This window comes from Lithobates pipiens, unplaced genomic scaffold (genome assembly GCF_037356315.1).
Source record: "Lithobates pipiens isolate NorthernLeopardFrog02 unplaced genomic scaffold, aLitPip1_a1.2 Scaffold_8, whole genome shotgun sequence".
Taxonomy (NCBI): domain Eukaryota; kingdom Metazoa; phylum Chordata; class Amphibia; order Anura; family Ranidae; genus Lithobates; species Lithobates pipiens.
In genome coordinates this window covers 269,345,877-269,367,189 of record NW_027507903.1, presented here as the reverse complement: position 1 = coordinate 269,367,189, position 21,313 = coordinate 269,345,877, and the positions used below count along the sequence as shown (strand labels likewise).

General features: G+C 39.6%; 1 protein-coding gene across 4 annotated transcripts in view; it reads left to right on the top strand.

Moving 5' to 3' along the window:
• PTPRQ (protein tyrosine phosphatase receptor type Q) overlaps positions 1-21,313 on the top strand; it is a 429,454-nt gene that overhangs the window by 360,732 nt on the left and 47,409 nt on the right. For 3 of the 4 annotated variants that reach the window (XM_077471954.1, XM_077471951.1, XM_077471953.1), the window contains exons 46-47: positions 18,518-18,544; positions 18,963-19,044. In XM_077471954.1, the coding sequence (XP_077328080.1) occupies positions 18,518-18,544; positions 18,963-19,044 (109 nt within the window). The remainder of the gene's footprint in view (positions 1-18,517; positions 18,545-18,962; positions 19,045-21,313) is intronic. The other variant, XM_077471952.1, reaches the window with a different exon arrangement.

Below are 21,313 nucleotides of genomic sequence, written 5' to 3'. Positions count from 1 at the left end.
TGAGCTGTACCAGATTGGCAGGTACCCAGCCACCATTGTTTTGCCCAGAAGTCCATCCCTGCCTTCCATCATCATGTGAAAGCAAACATGTCCATGTTACTGGACCACACTGTCAGTGACAGGGTCCACATGACCACAGATACATGGCCCAGAAAGCATGGACAGGGACATTGCATCCACAGTACAACACAATAGCTAAATTTGCTGGAGGCTGGGGAAGATACAGGAAGGGGCACACCACCAAAGCTAGTGGTGCCACCCCTCATGGCTTGCACACTGCTGTAGGTGACAGTGCAGTCACCTCTAGCCCCTCCTGCTCAATGGCTTCCTCTCACTCTGAAGAATCACTATTCACCCAAAGCACCTCAGAGCCTCAAAATGCTGCTTTGCTTTTTTGCTGCTAGTATGCCTAGGGGGCAGAAGCCACACTGGGTAAGAGATTTTGGCAGCTATTTAGGGGCAGGCCAAGAGGTGGATGACTCCATGCCATTGTATGTCAGGCATAAAAATACACTAGAAATTGAACTTTATAGGTGCCTAATAATATACATATAATAATATACACTGCTTTTAAAATTATACAAATTTATTCACAAATTATTAAAATTACATTAGTGCCATGCCTGGTTTCTTTCACCATTAGCAGCTCCTGATGCCACTTCAAACCTGCCAACACTATCAGCCCCTGCCACCTTTGATTTCCTGCCATTATTAACAGTTCCTGTTTGTGTTACCAGTTCCTGCCACCTGTGCTACAATTTCCAGCACCTGCCACCTCTGCTGGTCTAACACTATGACTAATTTCTGCCACCTCTGCTGGTTGGACACCATGACCAGCTCCTGTCATCTTTGTTGGACTTTCACCATTACTAGCTTCTGACATCTCTGCTGCCGCCCTTACCAGCTCCTGACATTTGTGCTGGACTGCCACCATTTCCAGCTCTTTACACCTATGCTGAACTGCCATCATTACCAGATCCTGCAACATTTGCTGGTTCGCCACCATTACTAGCTCCTGCCACATCTCCTGGCCTTCTGCTGCCAACATTACCAGCTCTTGGCACTTCTACTTGCCTTGCACTGGCACAATTCCAGCTCATGCCACTGTGCTGGACTGCCACCAATATAAACACTTGCCACCTCTGATGGACTGCTACCATTTTGATTTCTGCCACCTCTGATGGTCTGCCGCTGCCACTATTACAACTTCTGATACTTTTTCTCTTCATATTTTGGTACTCTAACACAGTAAAAGTTCCCCACATAATGTTTCTGCAACTGGGAACTATCTGCAAAATGTCTAACGTTTCCATCTGAGTAAATCATGCTCTTTTTCTCTGTTCTCTGTTTGCAGCCTATTCCAGTGCAGCAATACTCAAATATATAGCATTTGTGGCTATTATTTCTCAGAGATAATACACTCTAATTTTTAAGTCAAGGTAAAACCTGCCATATCTCTCCTTTTCCTTTTTTTTATTGTGACCTAATCAAGTGGCTTAAATACTGTTGAGCAACCCTATAATAGTTGTGGCTATTGTCTCCTCTTACACTGAGGCCCGAACAACCTGCTTACATACTCTCCAGCCACTTTACAATATGCATGGCTATTGTCTCAGAAACACACTATATACAGTGTATATACAGTATATATATATATATATATATATATATATATATATATATATATATATATATATATATATATATATATATATATATATATACACTACAGTATATATACTATTTATTATTTTTTATTATAAATGAAATGCGTTATAGTATTTATTTCAAGCCCTCCCCCAATTTCTTCCTCTTACTTAGCGGTCTAAAGAAGATGCTTACACACTCCAGCCACTGTAAAATAGGTGTGATGCATGTTTCTGAAATTATACAATTAAATTTTTATTTCAGAATACAAATTGTCTTGTCACTTCCTTTTACATTGAAGCATAACCAAGGTGATTACCCACTGCTCAGCCACTGGCTATTGTCTCTGATAGTATACACCAGAAAAAGTATACACTATAGAAGACACTACAGTGTGATATTGCATTGAAAGAAGCTCACAAACTACACTGTGAACTGTTATACTACTGGACAGCCATTGAAGGCTCTAGTTTAATTTTTTTAGAAGGATGCCTTGCTATTGCTAAAATATTTGTCTTGGCTGCTAGTTCCCTTGTTCAATTCAGGCCTATTACCACTGGTTAAAAAATTCAGGCTTCACAGCCAAAAGCCTTTTTGTCTTAATAAAGCAAATTGAGGCGCTGCTGCTGTATGTAAATGAGTAGTATCACCACAAGTAAAAAATGCTAGGTAAATCTCCCAGGGGACCCACTGCACATTATATTTAGTGGTTGGAAATAAAATTATGTTTTTATTACCATCAGGGTAGAGCTCCTCCTCAGGCTGAAGCCCAAATAAAGGGCATTTCTATGTGGCAGTTACAGCCATCATTGACATCCCCGACACCTCTACATTCTGCTGCCCTCCATGTAATATTGCATCCCTGTTTGTGCCTCCTCTGCTACCTTACTTGTATATAAAACGCTAACTTAATGAAGCCCAGAACCACTTGACAACTACCTGCAATTTCAGATGAGATCAACTATCAAGTTGTTGGCATTTTTTCTTGAATAACAGTGGCTACAGAGGAGCACCGTCATTTACAATAACACAAGCCCACATCAACACAAGCCAGATACTGAACTTGTGGAAGGTGAAGTGTATTGTTGAGTTTGTGTTTTTGTGAATGACACGCCCTGCTCTGCCCCTGTCATTTACAAGAAAACAAGTCGAAAGCTTAATTTTTGATTCCTTCCAAAATGGCAGGAGAGTCTGGGCTTAATAAAGCAAGTGTTTATGTACATGTAGGGAAGCAAGGGGGTCATAGGGCTGCATGATTAGGTGAAATGACAGCTTGCAGAGGAGGGGTTAATGGAGCTATATGGGCTCTGTGTGCACACTCCATCGTGCTCCCTCTCCTCAACGCTGTCACTCAGAACCCCTTGGGGATTTAATGAACATTTTATACTTGTGGCATTGAGCTTATAGTGTAACTAAAGGCAAAATGTTTCTTTTTTTAGTTTTGGAGAGTGGAGAGGAATTAAAACACCTGTCAGTTTCTATTGCTGTCTATGCCCCTGTTAGGCAGATTCACCCTCTCCAATTACCATTATCATCAAAAGCGACAGTAAAAGAAAATCCCAAATTTTGGGTTGACACCAGAACAGTAATACAGGGGAAATCTTCCAATGGGGGCACTAGTTCTTATTGGAATATGGAAGCCCCCTTTAACAAAAATAGCATTCCTACTCATTCAGAAAAAAATGTAAAGTGTAAAAAAAAAAAAGACATACAAAGTTTTTAATAATAAAAATAAGTTCCATAATGTAAATCCATCATCAGTCATGCCATCCAGCAATGTAGATCCTCACCAATAACAATGTCCAATCCACTGAACATGGACACACATCTGTTTCTGTCACTTCACTCCCCCTAAATGACAGATCCAGCAGATGACATTTGGTGCAAGGTCTCCTGGCTAATGTTATTGACCATATATTGACATAATAATGTAATAATGTTTAATCTATGACAGCATGGGATCTCAGTGACATAATTGACCATATATGGTCATGTCCATATGTGGTCAGTATCATCACTCAGGAGACTCGGTCCCTTTGTCTATAACAGTTGTCATCCACCAGGTCATATGAGTCAAGTAACAAGTGGAGATGTGCATCTGCGATTTTTTTCTCACAGCAGGCTTTGAGCATCACATGCTTTTCCAGGAGGGTCTTTCCCTGGCAAGGTACCCTTCGCACACTAAAAGCAGGTGGTCTGCCATGGTTCAGCCCCTTTCCTGGCCTGCCAGGCTGCATGCTATGATAAGAATCTGGTGCAGAATTTGAGGGGGGGCGCACACAGTTTTTTTTGTGGGGCCCCTCTTAAAATTTGTACCAGACCTGAATTGGGGGAACCCAATGCCCTTTATTTATTTTTTTGTGGGGCCCCCATTACCATCCAGTCCAGTGTAGAGTATAGATAAAGTGAATCCCCTGCAGCTTTGTTTTTCTTTGTAAATGTTGCTATAGTAGGTTTTATACATCACAGAGATGTGCCACTTCACAGGCAAAGTCAGGGCATCCCCCATGCACGTTATTACTTTGCATTTTTAATGTTTCACTCAAAGCATTACTAAAATTTCTGATTTCCACCAAACATAAATGTTAAAATTGTTATTGCTTTTGGTAGATGTCTTCCATGCCATTTGTTTAACCACTTCAGCCCCAGAAGAATTTACCCCCTTCCAGAACAGAGCACTTTTTGCGATATGACACTGTGTCGCTTTAACTGACAATTGCGCGGTCGTGCGACGTTGCATCCAAACAAAATTGACATACTTTTTTTCCCCTGTTTAGGCCGATATGTATTCTTCTACATATTTTTGGTAAAAAAAAAAAATCGCAATAAGCGTATATTGATTGGTTTGCGCAAAAGTTATAGCGTCTACAAAATAGGGAATCGATTTATGGCATTTTATTATTCATTTTTTTATTAGTAATGGTGGTGACCTGCAATTTTTATCATGACTGTGACATTACAGCGGACACATCAGACACCTTTGACACTATTTTGGGACCATTGTCATTTATACAGTGATAAATGCACTGTTTACTTTGTAATAGACACTGGCAGGGAAGGGGTTAAACACTAGGGGGCGATCAAGGGTTTAAGTGTGTCCTAGGGAGGTGTTCTAACTGTGGGTGGATGGGCTTCCACTGACATGACAGCAATCACTGCTCCCGAAGACAGGGAACAGCAGATCCCTGTCATGTCACAAGGCAGAACAGGGAAATGCCTTGTTTACATAGGCATCTCCCTGTTCTACCTCTCCACATTGCAATCGCATGCCGCCGGAAAACATTGAGTTCCTGGGAGCCCGCGGGCATGCTCCCATGGTGTGTGGCGTCCGCACGCGCCTGATAGGCAACACATTTAAAGGGACGTACAGGTAAGCCCACATGCCTGCCTGTGCCATTCTGCCGATGTACATCTGTGTGCGGCGGTCAGCAAGTGGTTAAAAATCTATTACAACCATTACTGTCTTTTAACATGCAGCTCTCATTTACATCAATGGCGTTGAATTTAGCTCCATAATGTTAGTCATGTTTGCCGAACTTGTTCCAGACTAAACCCAGATACATTCAGCTATACTGTTTTATAATATTGCATACAGCCTAAAAGGCATCTTCTAAACATGTAATTGGAAGGATTGTTGTTTTCCTTGTTGATGTCAAGGTTGCATTAAAAGATGGACACGCTCTCTACTTGTTTTTGTTTTTTTGTATTGATGCATGCCCCTTATGACTATTGCCTAGTAGTCTTAAAATTGGGAAGAAATTGTTTTCAGGGTCCATTCCCATAGACTTCAATAGGGGTTCTGTTTTAACCACTTTCAGACCGGACCATTTTGCTGGTAAATGACCAGAGGTCTTTTTACACTTTGGCACTGCGCTGCTTTAACTGGTAATTGCGCGGTCATGCAATGTTGTACCCAAACAAAATTTGCGTCCTTTTCTTCCCACAAATAGAGCTTTCTTTTGATGGTATTTGATTGCCTCTGCGATTTTTATTTTTTGCGATATAAACGTAAAAAGACCGCAAATTTTGAAAAAAAATGATATTTTCTACTTTTTGTTATTAGAAAAATCCAATAAACTCAATTTTAGTCATACATTTAGGCCAAAATGTATTCAGCCACATGTCTTTGGTAAAAAAAAAGTCAATAATTGTATATTTATTGGTTTGCGCAAAAGTTGTCACATCTACAAACTAAGGTACGTTTTCTGGAATTTACGCAGCTTTTAGTTTACGACTGCCTATCTCATTTCTTGAGGTGCTAAAATGGCAGGGCAGTACAAAACCCCCCCAAATGACCCCATTTTGGAAAGTAGACCCCCTAAGGAAATTGATAAGAGGCATGTTGAGCCCATTGAATATTTTATTTTTTTGCCTCAAGCGATTGAATAATGACAAAAAATAAATTTTTTTTTTTTTTTTACACAAAGTTGTCACTAAATGATATATTGCTCACACATGCTATGGGCGTATGTGAAATGACACCCCAAAATAAATTCTGCTGCTTCTCCTGAGTACGGGGATACCACATATGTGGGACTTTTTGGGAGCCTAGCCGCGTACGGGGCCCCGAAAACCAAGCACCGCCTTCAGGCTTTCTAAGGGCGTAAATTTTTGAGTTCACTTCTCACTACCTATTACAGTTTTGAAGGCCATAAAATGCCAAGATGGCACAAAACCCCCACAAATGACCCCATTTTAGAAAGTAGACACCCCAAGCTATTTGCTGAGAGGCATGTTGAGTTCATGGAATATTTTATATTTTGCCACAAGTTGCGGGAAAATTACAAACTTTTTTTTTTTTTTTTTTTTTTTCACAAAGTTGTCACTAAATGATATATTGCTCACACATGCCATGGGCATATGTGAAATGACACCCCAAAATAAATTCTGCTGCTTCTCCTGAGTACGGGGATACCACATATGTGGGACTTTTTGGGAGCCTAGCCGCGTACGGGGCCCCGAAAACCAAGCACCGCCTTCAGGCTTTCTAAGGGCGTAAATATTTGACTTCACTCCTCACTACCTATTACAGTTTTGAAGGCCATAAAATGCCAAGATGGCACAAAACCCCCACAAATGACCCCATTTTAGAAAGTAGACACCCCAAGCTATTTGCTGAGAGGCATGTTGAGTCCATGGAATATTTTATATTTTGCCACAAGTTGCGGGAAAATTACAAACTTTTTTTTTTTTTTTTTTTTTTCACAAAGTTGTCACTAAATGATATATTGCTCACGCATGCCATGGGCATATGTGAAATGACACCCCAAAATAAATTCTGCTGCTTCTCCTGAGTACGGGGATACCACATATGTGGGACTTTTTGGGAGCCTAGCCGCGTACGGGGCCCCGAAAACCAAGCACCGCCTTCAGGCTTTCTAAGGGCGTTACAGTTTTGAAGGCCATAAAATGCCAAGATGGCACAAACCCCCCCCAAATGACCCCATTTTGGAAAGTAGACACCCCTAAATTTAGGGGTACACTAGTGAGACTAGGTAATAAATGGCGGGTGCCCTGAAACTATAAAAAAATAACTAACCAACCAGCGTCACCTGTAACAGTTATATGGTGATCACTGGTGAAAGGGTTAACTAGGGGGCAATCAGGGGGCTTTATGCGGTAGTATATGGGGGTCCCTGGCGCTATAAAAAGCTGCGGCGAACCTAAATACCTACCTGCCTAACTAGCGTCACCTGTGACACTAATACAGCGATCAGAAAAACGATCGCTTATTAGGCTGGGTTCACACTGGAGCGATGCGGGAACGCCACGAATGCGCGGCGGGTTCCCGCATCGCATGCCTCCCGGCGGCAGTTCACACTGCCCTATGCGAACTGCTGGGAGTGTCAGTGAAATGTTACTGACACCCCCAGATCAGTTCGCATATCGCAGTGCGATCTGCAAACTCGGATCGCATGGTGTGAACACCCATGCGATCCGATTCTGCTGCGGGCCAAAAAAAGGGTCCCGTGCGAATTTGCGGCGGGTGCGGCGGGTGTGGCGGGTGCGGCGAATGGCTGAACTCGAATCGCACAGAGATCGGATGTGATTTGCACTGCAGTGCGGTGCGAATCACATCCGTTCTCAAACCGCTGCAATCTGAACCCAGCCTTAGTGACACTGGCGACGGGGGGTGATCACGGGGTTAAACCTTTATTGGGGGGGTTAGGGGGGTACCTTAGAACTAAAGGGGGCTAACCCTAACTGCCCTAACAGTTATTAGTCACAAATGACACCCGCCGGGTGATCAGGGGGTTAAACCTTTATTAGGTAATAAATGGCGGGTGCCCTGAAACTATAAAAAAATAACTAACCAACCAGCGTCACCTGTAACAGTTATATGGTGATCACTGGTGAAAGGGTTAACTAGGGGGCAATCAGGGGGCTTTATGCGGTAGTATATGGGGGTCCCTGGCGCTATAAAAAGCTGCGGCGAACCTAAATACCTACCTGCCTAACTAGCGTCACCTGTGACACTAATACAGCGATCAGAAAAATGATCGCTTATTAGGCTGGGTTCACACTGGAGCGATGCGGAAACGCCGCGAATCCGCGGCGGGTTCCCGCATCGCATGCCTCCCGGCGGCAGTTCACACTGCCCTATGCGAACTGCTGGGAGTGTCAGTGAAATGTTACTGACACCCCCAGATCAGTTCGCATATCGCAGTGCGATCTGCAAACTCGGATCGCATGGTGTGAACACCCATGCGATCCGATTCTGCTGCGGGCCAAAAAAAGGGTCCCGTGCGAATTTGCGGCGGGTGCGGCGGGTGTGGCGGGTGCGGCGGGTGCGGCGAATGGCTGAACTCGAATCGCACAGAGATCGGATGTGATTTGCACTGCAGTGCGGTGCGAATCACATTCGTTCTCATAAACCGCTGCAATGTGAACCCAGCCTTAGTGACACTGGCGACGGGGGGTGATCACGGGGTTAAACCTTTATTGGGGGGGTTAGGGGGGTACATTAGAACTAAAGGGGGCTAACTCTAACTGCCCTAACAGTTATTACAGTCACAAATGACACCAATGCAAAAAAAAAAAAAAAAAATGACATTGGTGTCACTGTGACTGGGGGGCAGGGGTAATTGGGGGGGTGATCGGGGGGTAAAGGGGGGGTGTGAGTGTGCCTGGCATGTTCTACTGTGTGTGTAGAGTGTTGGTGCAACTCACCGATCCGCTCTCCTCCGTGTCGGAACGGAAAATACCGACACGGAGGAGAGAATACATCACTTCCTCTCCTGTGTTTACATTACAGGAGAGGAAGTGATGTCACGGGGGATTTCCATTCGTCGAGAGCGATCGCGAGGGGGTGGCCATGAATGAATGGCCGCCCCCTCATCCCGGATCGCTCTCGAAGAAATGCCGACCGCCGCAGGCACCGGGGGGGGGCCCGATCGGGCCCCCCACCCGCGGGCAGGCAGGGACTTATATATACGCCCATATGCCTGCCCGTGCCATTCTGCCGACGTATATCGTCGTGCGGCGGTCGGCAAGTGGTTAAGATTGAAATTTTGAGACTTTATCATAGTTTTTTTTTTTTAAAACAGATATAACCAATAGGTTTAATAGGTCATTTTTAGGGTTTACATTCACTTTTAGTTAAACAGTGGCACCCTATGTATTTTTTTAAGTACCGGTTTCCATTAAAGCGGAACTTTACCCATAACTTGATAAAAAATAAAGTTCTTTAGAAAGGAATATACATTTCACATTAATAATTATGCTACCAAAATTGTGTGGGCTGTAAATTGCCTCCATCATTGATCCTGTTTCGTCTTGCTGGAGGCTGCCATTTTGCTGAAGCCCAGAGCCCCTGAGCAGCAGTAAATCTGTAGGCTGTCAGCAGATCAGCTTCTAGTGGCTCTGATTTTGGGCACAGTGGCGAAAAATAGAACGCAACTAAGCATGACGTGAGATTGTAAACAGGCACTTATATTTTATGTTTTACATGGCTATACCTACAAAAGGGGCCATCTTGGAGTGATCTAGTAGGACTTCATTTTCCACTTTAATGTTCCACTGAATCACACAGCTGTTCAAGAAAAACTATTTTGATAAATTTGGCAAAATACTACTTGCGGTAAAAATTAACAGCAAACTCACACATTTAGGCTGGCAGTTATCGTTTTTTTTAAACAATTTTTTATAACTATATATCATTTTCACATTATTTCACAGGTGTCTATGTTTAAATAAATTAATAGTTCCCTTGTTGCCTTTTGCCAGGAGAATGTAACATCCCCTGCTAAATGTTTTCACTTCACATTGCAGCATCGTTCAGCTGAACACCCACTTGTTCGCATCTATTTCAATAGACGGCACACTGTGCAGAAGTCTTACTTATTATTCCAGCTACTGGCTGAATGTTCTTAGCTTATAATTTTAGCCTTTTTTCTCTATTGGTGAATGTTAACACTCCTGGTCGAATGTTCTTATATCAATTTTTTGCTTAGGATTGAATGCTAGTGAATGTTACTTTACATGTAACAAAGAAACATTTACACACATTACAAACATTACGTATTATTCGTTATGCTTCCACGAATGTTGAGACATTCACAAAGTGATTTTTTTAAATAAATTTAACCCATGGTGCTGTTTGCCATCTTCTTTTCCAACTTTTCATTTATTAAAATGTAGAGAATACAGAAAAACTTTATTATCCCGCAACAGATTGCAAACCAGTTTTCAATAATACGAAAGTATATTGAAATTGTGCTCATAGTAAAGTAGTCGATTTCCTATGCTACATATCTATTTATGCAATGGTCTATTTTGTGTACATGGTTGAGAAAGGTCCAAATTAGCTTTTTGAGTATAGATTTAGTGTAATGGGCAGTTATTCAATGGATCACATCTAAGTTTCACTCAAGTGTTATCAATCACAATCCTCTAATGTACTGTATGGCAAAGGGTGGAGGATACAACTATCTGTTCTGTACATGGGGTATACAAAATAACAGAAACACCTCATGAAAAGAGAATTTATTCAGAAGTAAATAAATCACAATTACACATACAGCTGCAAAGATGGGTCATTTTAGAATGTTTGCCAATTAGATGTACATATCACCCACCGACCAGATAGCAAGGATATATTTCTAGTTCTAGTTGACACTTTTCCACATTCAGCCACAGTGACCCCTGTGGTGGGATGACTAGTTAACAACATAACTGAACCAGAACTTGCAACAGACTTGCATAATGTTTGCAAAGAAACTTGATCTGGAGTCATGCAATGTGGACTTGCTGCAATTGTGCAACAAACTTGTGAAGCCCGACAAGTCCAGCAATAGCTTAGCAAGTCATTTGCTATCTGGGTATAAAAATCATTCTGAATTACACGTAAAAAAAAAAAGCTGAACCAGTGGCCTCTTCTTCCACCCACAATTGCATGGCTATGGCTGCATAGTAAGTGCTCATAGACTTAAGTGGGCCTGTATCTCAACACTAGAGACACTGTGGATAATGACAGAACTCTGGACGGCCGCACTCCAAAGCTAAAACAATGCTTTATTCAAATGATATTTAGGACACAGCAAATGACATCACAGCAAAAGATGCTAACAGCTGATACATTTTGCACTAAGGCTAGTGCTTACTCATAGCTAGTAACTAGGGGTGCTCTAGGTTATATTAGCTTATCAGTCTCAATATAAAATGTAAGAGCTCACTCATGCAGGATCATATTTGATTTGAAACCCACAATCACTTAATTCAAATTCCCTGTGCAGTTTTCAAAGGTGTCAATTTAGTTACTTGAATGGGAAACTGCACCCAAAACTGCAACATGCAGGATATTTCAGGATGCATTGCAACACAAGCCTCTGGTTTGCCTGACTTTCACAGAACATTACATAAAAATTGCATGTGGTATGGATGATCCCTGCATCATGAGCTTCACAAAGCTGAAATTTATGGAAGGCTTAGCATTTAGAAACCTCTTGTATGCAAGAACAATGAACAAAGAAGTCTAGTTTGTTTAAAAGAGCACAAAACCTTTCTTCCTGTTTTTTACATCTGGATGGGTTTACACTGGAGTCAGCCAAAGATGTCTTCAACCTATAAGGTCTTTTGCCATCTGTCAAATATGGTGGGGTATCTGTAACAGTATGACCAACCATCTCATGAGTCATCGGGTCTGATGATTGATCTGCATGGTTGTATAATGGCCAAGGAAAATGAGTTTGTTTTACAGGACCAGGTGGACCCTGTGGTACAAACATTAGTCCTTTGTAATATTCCCATATTCAAGCATTATAATGCCCCCATACACACTGCTAAAGTATTAAACGGTTGTTTCATGATTACCAGGAGAAAGTCTATTGCCTGCCATCAGTTTTCCAGATTTAGATTTAAAGACAATTGGTTCTTTATGGGAAGCTCTGGCGTGCAGAATGGACTGTAGATATCCACTTTCTTCATGTCTCAAAGCACAGCAGGTTATATTTTTTGAAAAATGGTGCAAAGGTGCAAAGTCCCACTATATACAGTTCAGGACTTACAACGTTTTAAGGCTGAAGCTGTTCTAAAAACAATGGGAGGTCACCCTCCCTATTAAATCCTTGATAGTGATATATAGCCATGGGTGTTTTCATGATTGTGTCCATGTCTTCCAACTCTGTCTAAGCCTGTGTATGTATTTTCATTACTTTTTAAAATGTCATCCACAGAACACATCAGTTTACAAATGTAAAATTCTGAGCAATACATGTTCAAATGAGAAAATCTTTCATGGCCAAAAAGTAAATGAATGACCATGACGTCAGATAAATTATATTTTATATACCAAAATAAAGATTGATAAAAGAAGAGGTGCTAAATCACTGATAATTTTACCGTAAAAAGAAAAAACAGCTAAAAAAACTAGCACTTTCAAGGCACCACTCAAACCAAATGCCAGAAGTAAAAAAATTACATTTTATTCAAGATTACATAAAAAGACATCCACAAAAATAACAAGGCTTTTATAAAGACTTTTTATAAAAGCTGTAGCCACAGTTGGTCAGATGTTCACTACTATAGCATAACCACACACATATTTTGCAGAATTTCAATGGTCAAACTTTGACCAGTTGTTACATATGACTCCAACACATTTCAATTTCAGGAAATTATTTTTCAGGTGCAAAATTGGAAGTCAGTCTGAAATATAAGTACACATATCCTATATTACAAAAACTTATGAATATACTTACATGAGGGATTACCAAAGCAAGGAAAAATTATCTGCCAGTTTTCAGCCAGTATCAGCCAATTAGTCCATAGGTCGCTGACGGCCCCCACAGTTTGAAACATAGAGAAGCACAAAGGGTACCAGGACCTCCTCCATTGAATATACACTAAAGAATATAAATAATAAAAGTATAAATGCTTATACTTGTATATGCTTATATAACAAATGGTTATACATATCTCCCATATAGACTATTATCCACTGTAAAAGGGGAAGGACAAACATTCAAGCTATTCACGTGAGCTAATTTGGACTTGCAGTATTTGCCATTTCATCCTATAGAAAGTTTATCGAGGACTTCCAAATACAAAGGGACATCAACCAATCCTCAAAGGGAACACTGAAAAACAAAGTGATGGAGTGTTATCATATATAGCTCAAAAGGTGGTAGACTGGTTATACAAAATAAATAAAGAGTATATATAACAAAAAAAAAAACAGTGCCATCAAAAATTCCATTCTCGGTCTAGAAATCTTACTTAACTATAAAATGGAAAGGTAACTACCCAAATACATTTCAAGGAAGCTTTCATGATCCAAAAAGTATAAAGCCCAATAGTAACGGCAAACTACAAATGAGCCAACAAATCTGCAGGAATTGAGGCACTGAAATAAATAAATGCATACAAGTAATTAGGTAGGAAACAAAAAGTGAAAAAGTAGGCCGATTGGCTGACTGCTAAAAATGTGCAGTCCACATAAAGCTCACATAATACATGGAAAGCCTCTTACTGGTCCTCCAATATAGTCACCCCCTGGACAAGATGGCCATGACACTGGAGCTGGCAGCATTCCAACCAGCTAAATATACAGTAGAAGGGTAAGTAGGGAGGAGTCATGTGGTCAGCCACCCCAAAGCATAAAACAGGTGCCAAATTAGGATTTATACTTTTATACAGTGGTTATGCTATAGCAGTGAACATGACTGACTGTGGCCATATTTTATATCAGCCATGTTGTTTTATGGAAGTTTTTTTATGTATTCTTGAATAGAATGTAATTGTTGTATTATTGGTGTTTGGTTTGAGTGGTGCCTTAAAAATACCAGTCTGTTTTTTTCTTTTTGCAATATATTTTGTATACCATATTAATGTTCTCAGTTAAGTAATCAATTTTCTATTTTATATGAAACTGTGACATTCATCAGTTCTGGCACCAGAAATGTAAGGTTATTCAGTGGATATGTGAATTGTAATATGAGTGGAATAAGGCCCTTTCTAGACTAAAAACCCAGACATGAAATTGTATACGAGGCAAAGGATATCCAGAGTTAAAACAAATTCATAGTATTTTAAATATAAAAAGCCCGATACAGTTTAAGCTAGCAAAATGTAGTATTTGGCCACATGTATCCATAAATTAGATTTTTATGGTTGACATAGAAATAAAGCAGTGTTCCCACTGCAGACACATTTGTTAGTCTATGAGTACAGAGGTAAAGGTTACTTAGACAGGGTGTTGGATGTCGAATTATATATAAAAGGAAACAAAGACAGCAATCCGTTAGCAGTTGTGTGTGTATATTACACAGACTGTAGAAAATTGCTTAACTTGGTGCTGATCACATTTTTCAAGCAGTGGACCAGATAAAAAAATAATTTATCTTTTGTGACATTTCAAAATTTCGGTAAAAGCTGATTTTACCAATACCCTGAGTCAAAACCATGGATATTCCTTGGTAGGAAAGCCTTGTGTCAGTTTGCATTCAAATAATGAATGGATGTGCATACAGTAAAGCTGACTTCGCCTAAAACATTTATGATGTAACAACAGTGCTGATATCTATGTTTGTCTTCAAATGAATTTCTTTGAAGTCACTTTCGAGCCAAAGCTCAGGCTATCCATTGAACATCTGATGCCCAAGTCTAGATTAAAACTAAGTAAAATAAAAACTGACTTTACCCTGCACTGCAAGGGTTACTTGTCTGCGAGGAACAGAAAAACTGTTACGATAACCCTTCCCTTACTCTCCCGGAAGCGGGTGCTCTTCTCCACTCTCCAACGATCCAGGTTGTGGGCAGGTCTTCGGTGTCCTCACTCACAATGCAGGACAGTTGACTGCTTTTTCAGTTTCCCCTAGAAAAATACAAGTGGCCTCACTACAAGGGTTCATTTTTAATTTCAGCCATAAAGTGTATTTCCACTATTGCAGTCACATTTTAGAAAACCCCACAATGTTTCAATTCTCGTAGCACACTCAAAAATAATAATAGAAAAAAAAAATTGCTTTCTGGATATTTGTTTGGAGCAGGCCTTGAGCAGCCTGCAACCTCCTGTGCACAATTAAAATGAGAGAAAATTCAATCTGTTACCACTGACAACGAGGTACGATTTACTTTATTAACATACAATGGAAAAGCCTAGTGTCTCTATAGATTATGGTACATATTAACTCCCCAGCCCTCTCTGGATAGCAAAGGAAAACTTCAGTTTTGAAGTTTCCAGAAAAGAGCAAGTAAATGTAAGCTGCATTTTTTAAATGATGCTGTGTAAGTGAGAACAGTACAGTAGGTATTATTCTAATTTGGCTGCAGAACTGTCAAACATCAGATGTTTAGTGCATAGTAACATTTGACAGTGGAAGGGCAGGGAGTAGGCTTAATGCCAGGAGGGAGCAGGACTTAATTTAAACCTTAGTAGAAATCAAGTCCCTATGAACAGCCAAGGCTTGGGTAAACTGCACCTCAGTACTGTTGCTACCTTTTTAAATTTTTCCAAAATGCTTTGAATCAAGTAAGGACAAGCGTTGGCATGTAAACTAACTTCAGCCAGGACTCTGTTTACATTTTTATCTTTTAGGTGACTATGTAGTAGAAGTGATTTGGGTGCTTGTAAAGCAGCCCACTCACTTCTTCATGTTCATGAAGTTGCTACCAACCACCCCCTTCCTATGCCTAACCTCTACCCTCCTTCCCCAGGGCTTGCCTATACCTCCTGGTTACCTGGGACATTCATGATGGGTGTAAGGGAGGGGAAGAGAACATCCATTTGCTGATCTCCCTTGTTCAGTACGAACCCAGAAGCACCCAGCTCTTAGAATTTCTGGCTTTAGAGCTGTTAATTCCTGGCCTTTTAGGCTGGATAATAAGTGGTTTAAACACAGTCTGTGGTCGATCAGCTAAATCCCTAGATCCCTAAAGCCACCTGCACTATACAATTATATAGGGGGCTTATCAGTCCCCTTGTGACAGCAATAATGAAGACATCTTTTTTTTAAATAACGTTAATTAATTAAATTTAAAAACACACAAAAAATGTTTTTTTTTAAGTCCCCAACTCCACGTACATGCACAAATGAATGCAAATACATGCACATCCAAGTATATGAATGTGTATGAGATTTTTGAGTCCGATTTATCAATCATCCTAATAATCTGACAAATATTAATGTTGACACTTAAAAAACATCTGTTTCTTTTTACTCACCATGGTGGTTGTTACAGCCAAGTGACTTTCATCAGCAACTTGCGTCAGAAGACATTTCATACATTTGCCAACCTACTTAATAAAGCCCTATTACTTTCCTGAAGCCTTACCCTTTTACTATATTGTTGCTCTTAGTGCTAAGCTCTGAACCATCATGACAATTGCAGGGTACAGTGATAAAAACTGTCATTACTATCTGCTGTTAGCAGGAATGACTTACATCTGCTCTGTAGCACATAAAGAAGTAGGCATACAGAAGGCTTATAAAGTGGTTGAGCATGAAATTACCATTTCATATTTTAGATCTAGGCCCCTTCTTCAGATGTATACTTACAGAAGAAAACATGCAAAATATAGACTCATGCAATATAAAGACCCATGTTCTTTCAGGATATATACCGGTAGGTTATTTAGGATATTTCAAACAGCAGTAGAATGTGCTTTGTACTAGACATACATTCCAAGCAGGGAATATGTTTAGAATGCTACATAAAAGTGTGTCTAAATTCCATTCAGATAGTTGGAGTATTCATGTACCTATTTACCAGATCTTTCAATGTTTTGCATTTAAAGTGATTGTAAACAATCACCTAGTAAAACAAGTGAGTTTAAAATAGAAATGAAAGGCAAAACATTTGTGTATAGTTATATTTTAAATGTTTTTTTCCCCCTTTTTATAAGTGATCACATCCCCTCTGTTCTCAGCTGCATAAGAGGGAGAGACACATCAGCACACTGAGCTTCCCAGTAAATTGCTGTGCAGGGGAGGTGTGTCAGGACAGGTCTGATCATTGGAGGAGAGCACATTGGGTTCCCAGCATAGCTGAACAACTGACCATACTGTGCTCTTTTTCTTAGTGTGGTCAGTTTTTAATAGGAAAGCAGAGGAACTGGCAGGAATACCTGGGATTTGACATAAAGGAAGAAATACAAAAGATAACAGGATACTTTTTCATCCAAGTACATGGTACAGCAGACACATATAAGGAATATGACATGTCGGGGTAACAAACACTTTAAGATTTAATAGAAAATAATTTGTACGTGTGTAAAATCATAATAAAGGTTAGATCAAAAGGAAGAAGGAAAATAATGCAGCTAAGGACTGATGAACTGCAATGTATTACTTTTTTGTTTTTGGGTTTAGATACACTTGAAGATGTAGTAAAGGAAGATAAAGTACAGTCGGTTCACAAAGTAGTGTAACATGTTCACATCACAAAGTGAATTTTCACTTAGCTTAGTGAATAAGGTGAAGCCATGTGAAAAATTCCTTTGCAAATATACTCCCCATCCCCCCCAAAAAAAACAACAAACACAAACAAAATAAATACAAAAAATGATTTTTTTCTTGCACACGATTGGATGGTCAGCAATACTTCTTCTAATTTACTAAATTAAAATTGACTTATTTTTCATTTAGTACTGGCCAGTACCCTAGACTGCTTACTGGTATGTTACTAAAGAGCCTATGCATAACGGTCCAAACTATTTCATTTTCCATTCCCTCTCAACGTATTTGTTTTAATTAGTGCAATCAATCATATTTACAAAACCAAATTTAAGAATCCCATTCACCACTTCCATCAATTAGTTTGTAACTTTTAGATTCACTGAATTTTAATAATTGTTACATATTCTATTGTGATTATTTGCATGTATCAAGGATATAAATCAGTTGTTAACAGAAATTGCAAGATTAGTATCCCTCTTTACACAACAGTGGCAATCAAAAATAAATGTGCATTATAAAATCTTTGCCTATTGTAGGGTTTGGCCATTTTGCTTTAGTTCATTGTTTTTTTGAACCAGCTAGCTTTTATATCAATTTCTGACAAACATTTCACAGGTTTGCATTCATATTTCAAAAAGAGACATCACCATTTTTCTTGTTTCTTCTTTTCACCTTGCCAGTGAGAATGTTAGATTAGTACTTTACAACATAGATTATGAATATGTCGTTTTCAACTGGTCAAACTATACAGCTAACTTTGTTAAGGAACCAACTAAAATAAATAAATAAGTAGACGTTTTCTGATGTCAAACAGTCTCATTTTGTATGTATATGACTGTAACAGTTAGGCATATACCGTGTGCTATACAACGGATATCACATTTATAAATATTAAGTAGCAGCAGCATGCAAAAATACTTTTTGGATGCTAAACTATACCACATCGACATATTTGAATGTAATCTCTGTTGCAGGTTACTTAGTTATAGGAAATCACTCAAGTAAGTTGACCAAAGTTTTTTGTTTTTTTTCCCTTCTATTTTGAGCCTGTGGATTTAATAGTGTGATGAGTGTTAATGTATGGTGCCTTTTCATGCGTTTACAAGGACAACCTGCATATAAATCATAAAAGCATGACTAATTGCATGGTAACTGGAGAAATGCTTTGTCTCTCTCTAGGGTGAAACTTGCATGTGTGTGTTTTAGCTTGAGAAGTCATTCTGAGATATTTACACAGGCTGAAAACTCATGTTATTATGAGAATTAGACCAACGCTGAAGTTGTAAGCCCTGGTCTATACAGAAAAGATGCACTTAAAATTGTGTTATATGTTAGGAAACCAAATATATGATTATTCCAGGCTTGGTGTTATTGTGAGGCCATTACAGGATGTAATTTAATCTTGTCCTTTCTGCCTAGGCCTGTGGGTAAGAAAGCGTTCCTGCAGCATGTTGAAGAGCTATGCGCTAATAACAACGTAAAGTTTCAAGAAGAATTTTCGGTATGTTCCTAACAGTTGTCGCAACATCGCAGGGCCTCCAGTCATTTTCATGTGTCACATTTCATGTCCATTTTAAGCATGTGAAACCAAGAGAAACTGTGGCCTTGATAATCAATACCCAATTACCAGAATGATTGTTTAGAGGGTAATATTACACTAATTTGGGTTTTACAAGCTACATTATGCCAAGGAATAAATTACTTGGACAGGGCTAAAATTATCTTGGGTCATGGGTTAGCTGGGTCTTATGTTTAAATACATTTGTTTTATTCTCACTCTGTATTTTGTATAATATCGGCAAGTGATTGTTTTTTTTTCATTCTGTCCTAAACACATGAGGAAAAACTATAAGGATATTTTTCTAAACACTTTATATAATAATATATATATTATTAAATATATAAATATATATAATTAAAATTCTAATAATTTACAGTTTTTCGGAAATTTGGATGTATCGAATACAAAAGTACCGAATTTAAATGAATCCGAAATAACAAAAAAATGGACGAAATTCTAATTTGAATATATTTCGAATTTGAATAATTTTCCAATTTCCAAAGAGAATAAAATAGAATAGAAAATAAAGGAATAGAACAGGAAAAATAAAGACTAGAAAAGAATATAATAGAATACTAAAGAATATAATTAAAAAACCAATATAATAGAATAGAATAGAAAAGAATAGAATAGAAAGAATATAACAATTTCCCCAAATTTTTAACAGCAGGCCCTGTAATGAAGTGGTTAAGGGGAACCCTATGACAGAATAAAGAAAAAAAAAACGTCTTTGGGTCTGGTAAAAATTTTAAAGGCAACTCAAGCAATTTTTATCAGGAAAACCATTCATCTGTATGCTGGTCCGACGGACCAAATGCGACGCAAGGGCAGCTATTGGCTACTGGCTATTGAACTTCCTTTTCTTGTCCCATCGTATGTCATCACATTCAAAACTAATGGACTTTGGTCCGTTCATGTGTGGGCAAGTCCATTCAGTCGGAACTCCGTCGGGAACACTGTCGGACCTTTTCTGCTGGAAAGTCCAGTTGTGTGTACCCGGCATGAGGGATACAGTGTTCAGGCACCACCAACACCCAAGGCCCAATTTTTTGCACCTGTTTGACAGGTGCATGTAATTTCAATGTTTTCACATTTTTAACAGCAGGGCCTGTTTCTGCGCCCAGCAAGAGTAACTATGAGGGGTTACAGTGTTCAGGCACCCAGTGCCCAGACGATGTCATCCGGTGCCCAGGGCGAAGATGGTAAACTGCCCCCCCCCCCCCATAAAGAAAAAGTCAGTGTCATTTATTTCAAAACAGGAAAATACTTCAAACAATACAAATTAAATTAGGTTTAATTTGATACAAACAGAGTTCACTCCCCCATTTTAAATATATGTTTTTTATTAGAGGTACTTAAAGTGCTGTGAAATAATAAAGCAGCTTAGCTTCCCCGCTGACAGGACAGAGCTCTTCCCAACAATCAGTGGGTGCCGGTGGTCATCCATTGGCTGTCACCCACTGATCAGAATCTGCTGTGCATCATCACAGCACAGCCTGGCCACTAGTGGCGTGCCTGTGCTCCCTACCTGGGAGTGGCAAATTACATACCTGGTATATGATCCAATGCAGCAGAGCCACCATACATGTGATATGGTCGGCAAGCCGATAATAACGACCACCAGTATCAGTCCTAGTTTCAGTTACAGTTTCTGTAATTATATCCCCCAATGTCAGTGCCAGTTTAGAAAATAACAACTCTCAGTATACATGGCAATCTCCATAATAATAACGGCCAGCATCAGTGCCAATTTATAAAATAACAATCCACAGCATTGGTGTCAGCAGCAGCAGCAGCAGCAGCAGCAGCAGCAGCAGCAATAATAACCCCCAGCATCAGTGCCAGTTTCTACATTTCGATCCCCAGCATTGGTGCCAGTTTAAAAATCAGCAGCCAATTTACGCAATAAAAACCCACAGCATTTGTATCAGTTTCTGCAACAATAATCCCCAGCAATAGTGCTATCTTATGTAATAACCCCCAGCATTGATGGCAGTGTCTGAGATCCTCATGTGAACTGGCTGTAGTGGTTAACTCTTTGGAGTGGGGGGTTGATTTTACGCCCTTCATGACCAGTCCATTTTAGAACCACTCTACCTTAACTGGTAATGCGTGGTCATGCAATTCTGTACACAAGCCATTTTATTTTATTATAACATGTGCAATGTGTGTACAATGTGCTGATTTTTACCCACTTGCTTACTGGGCA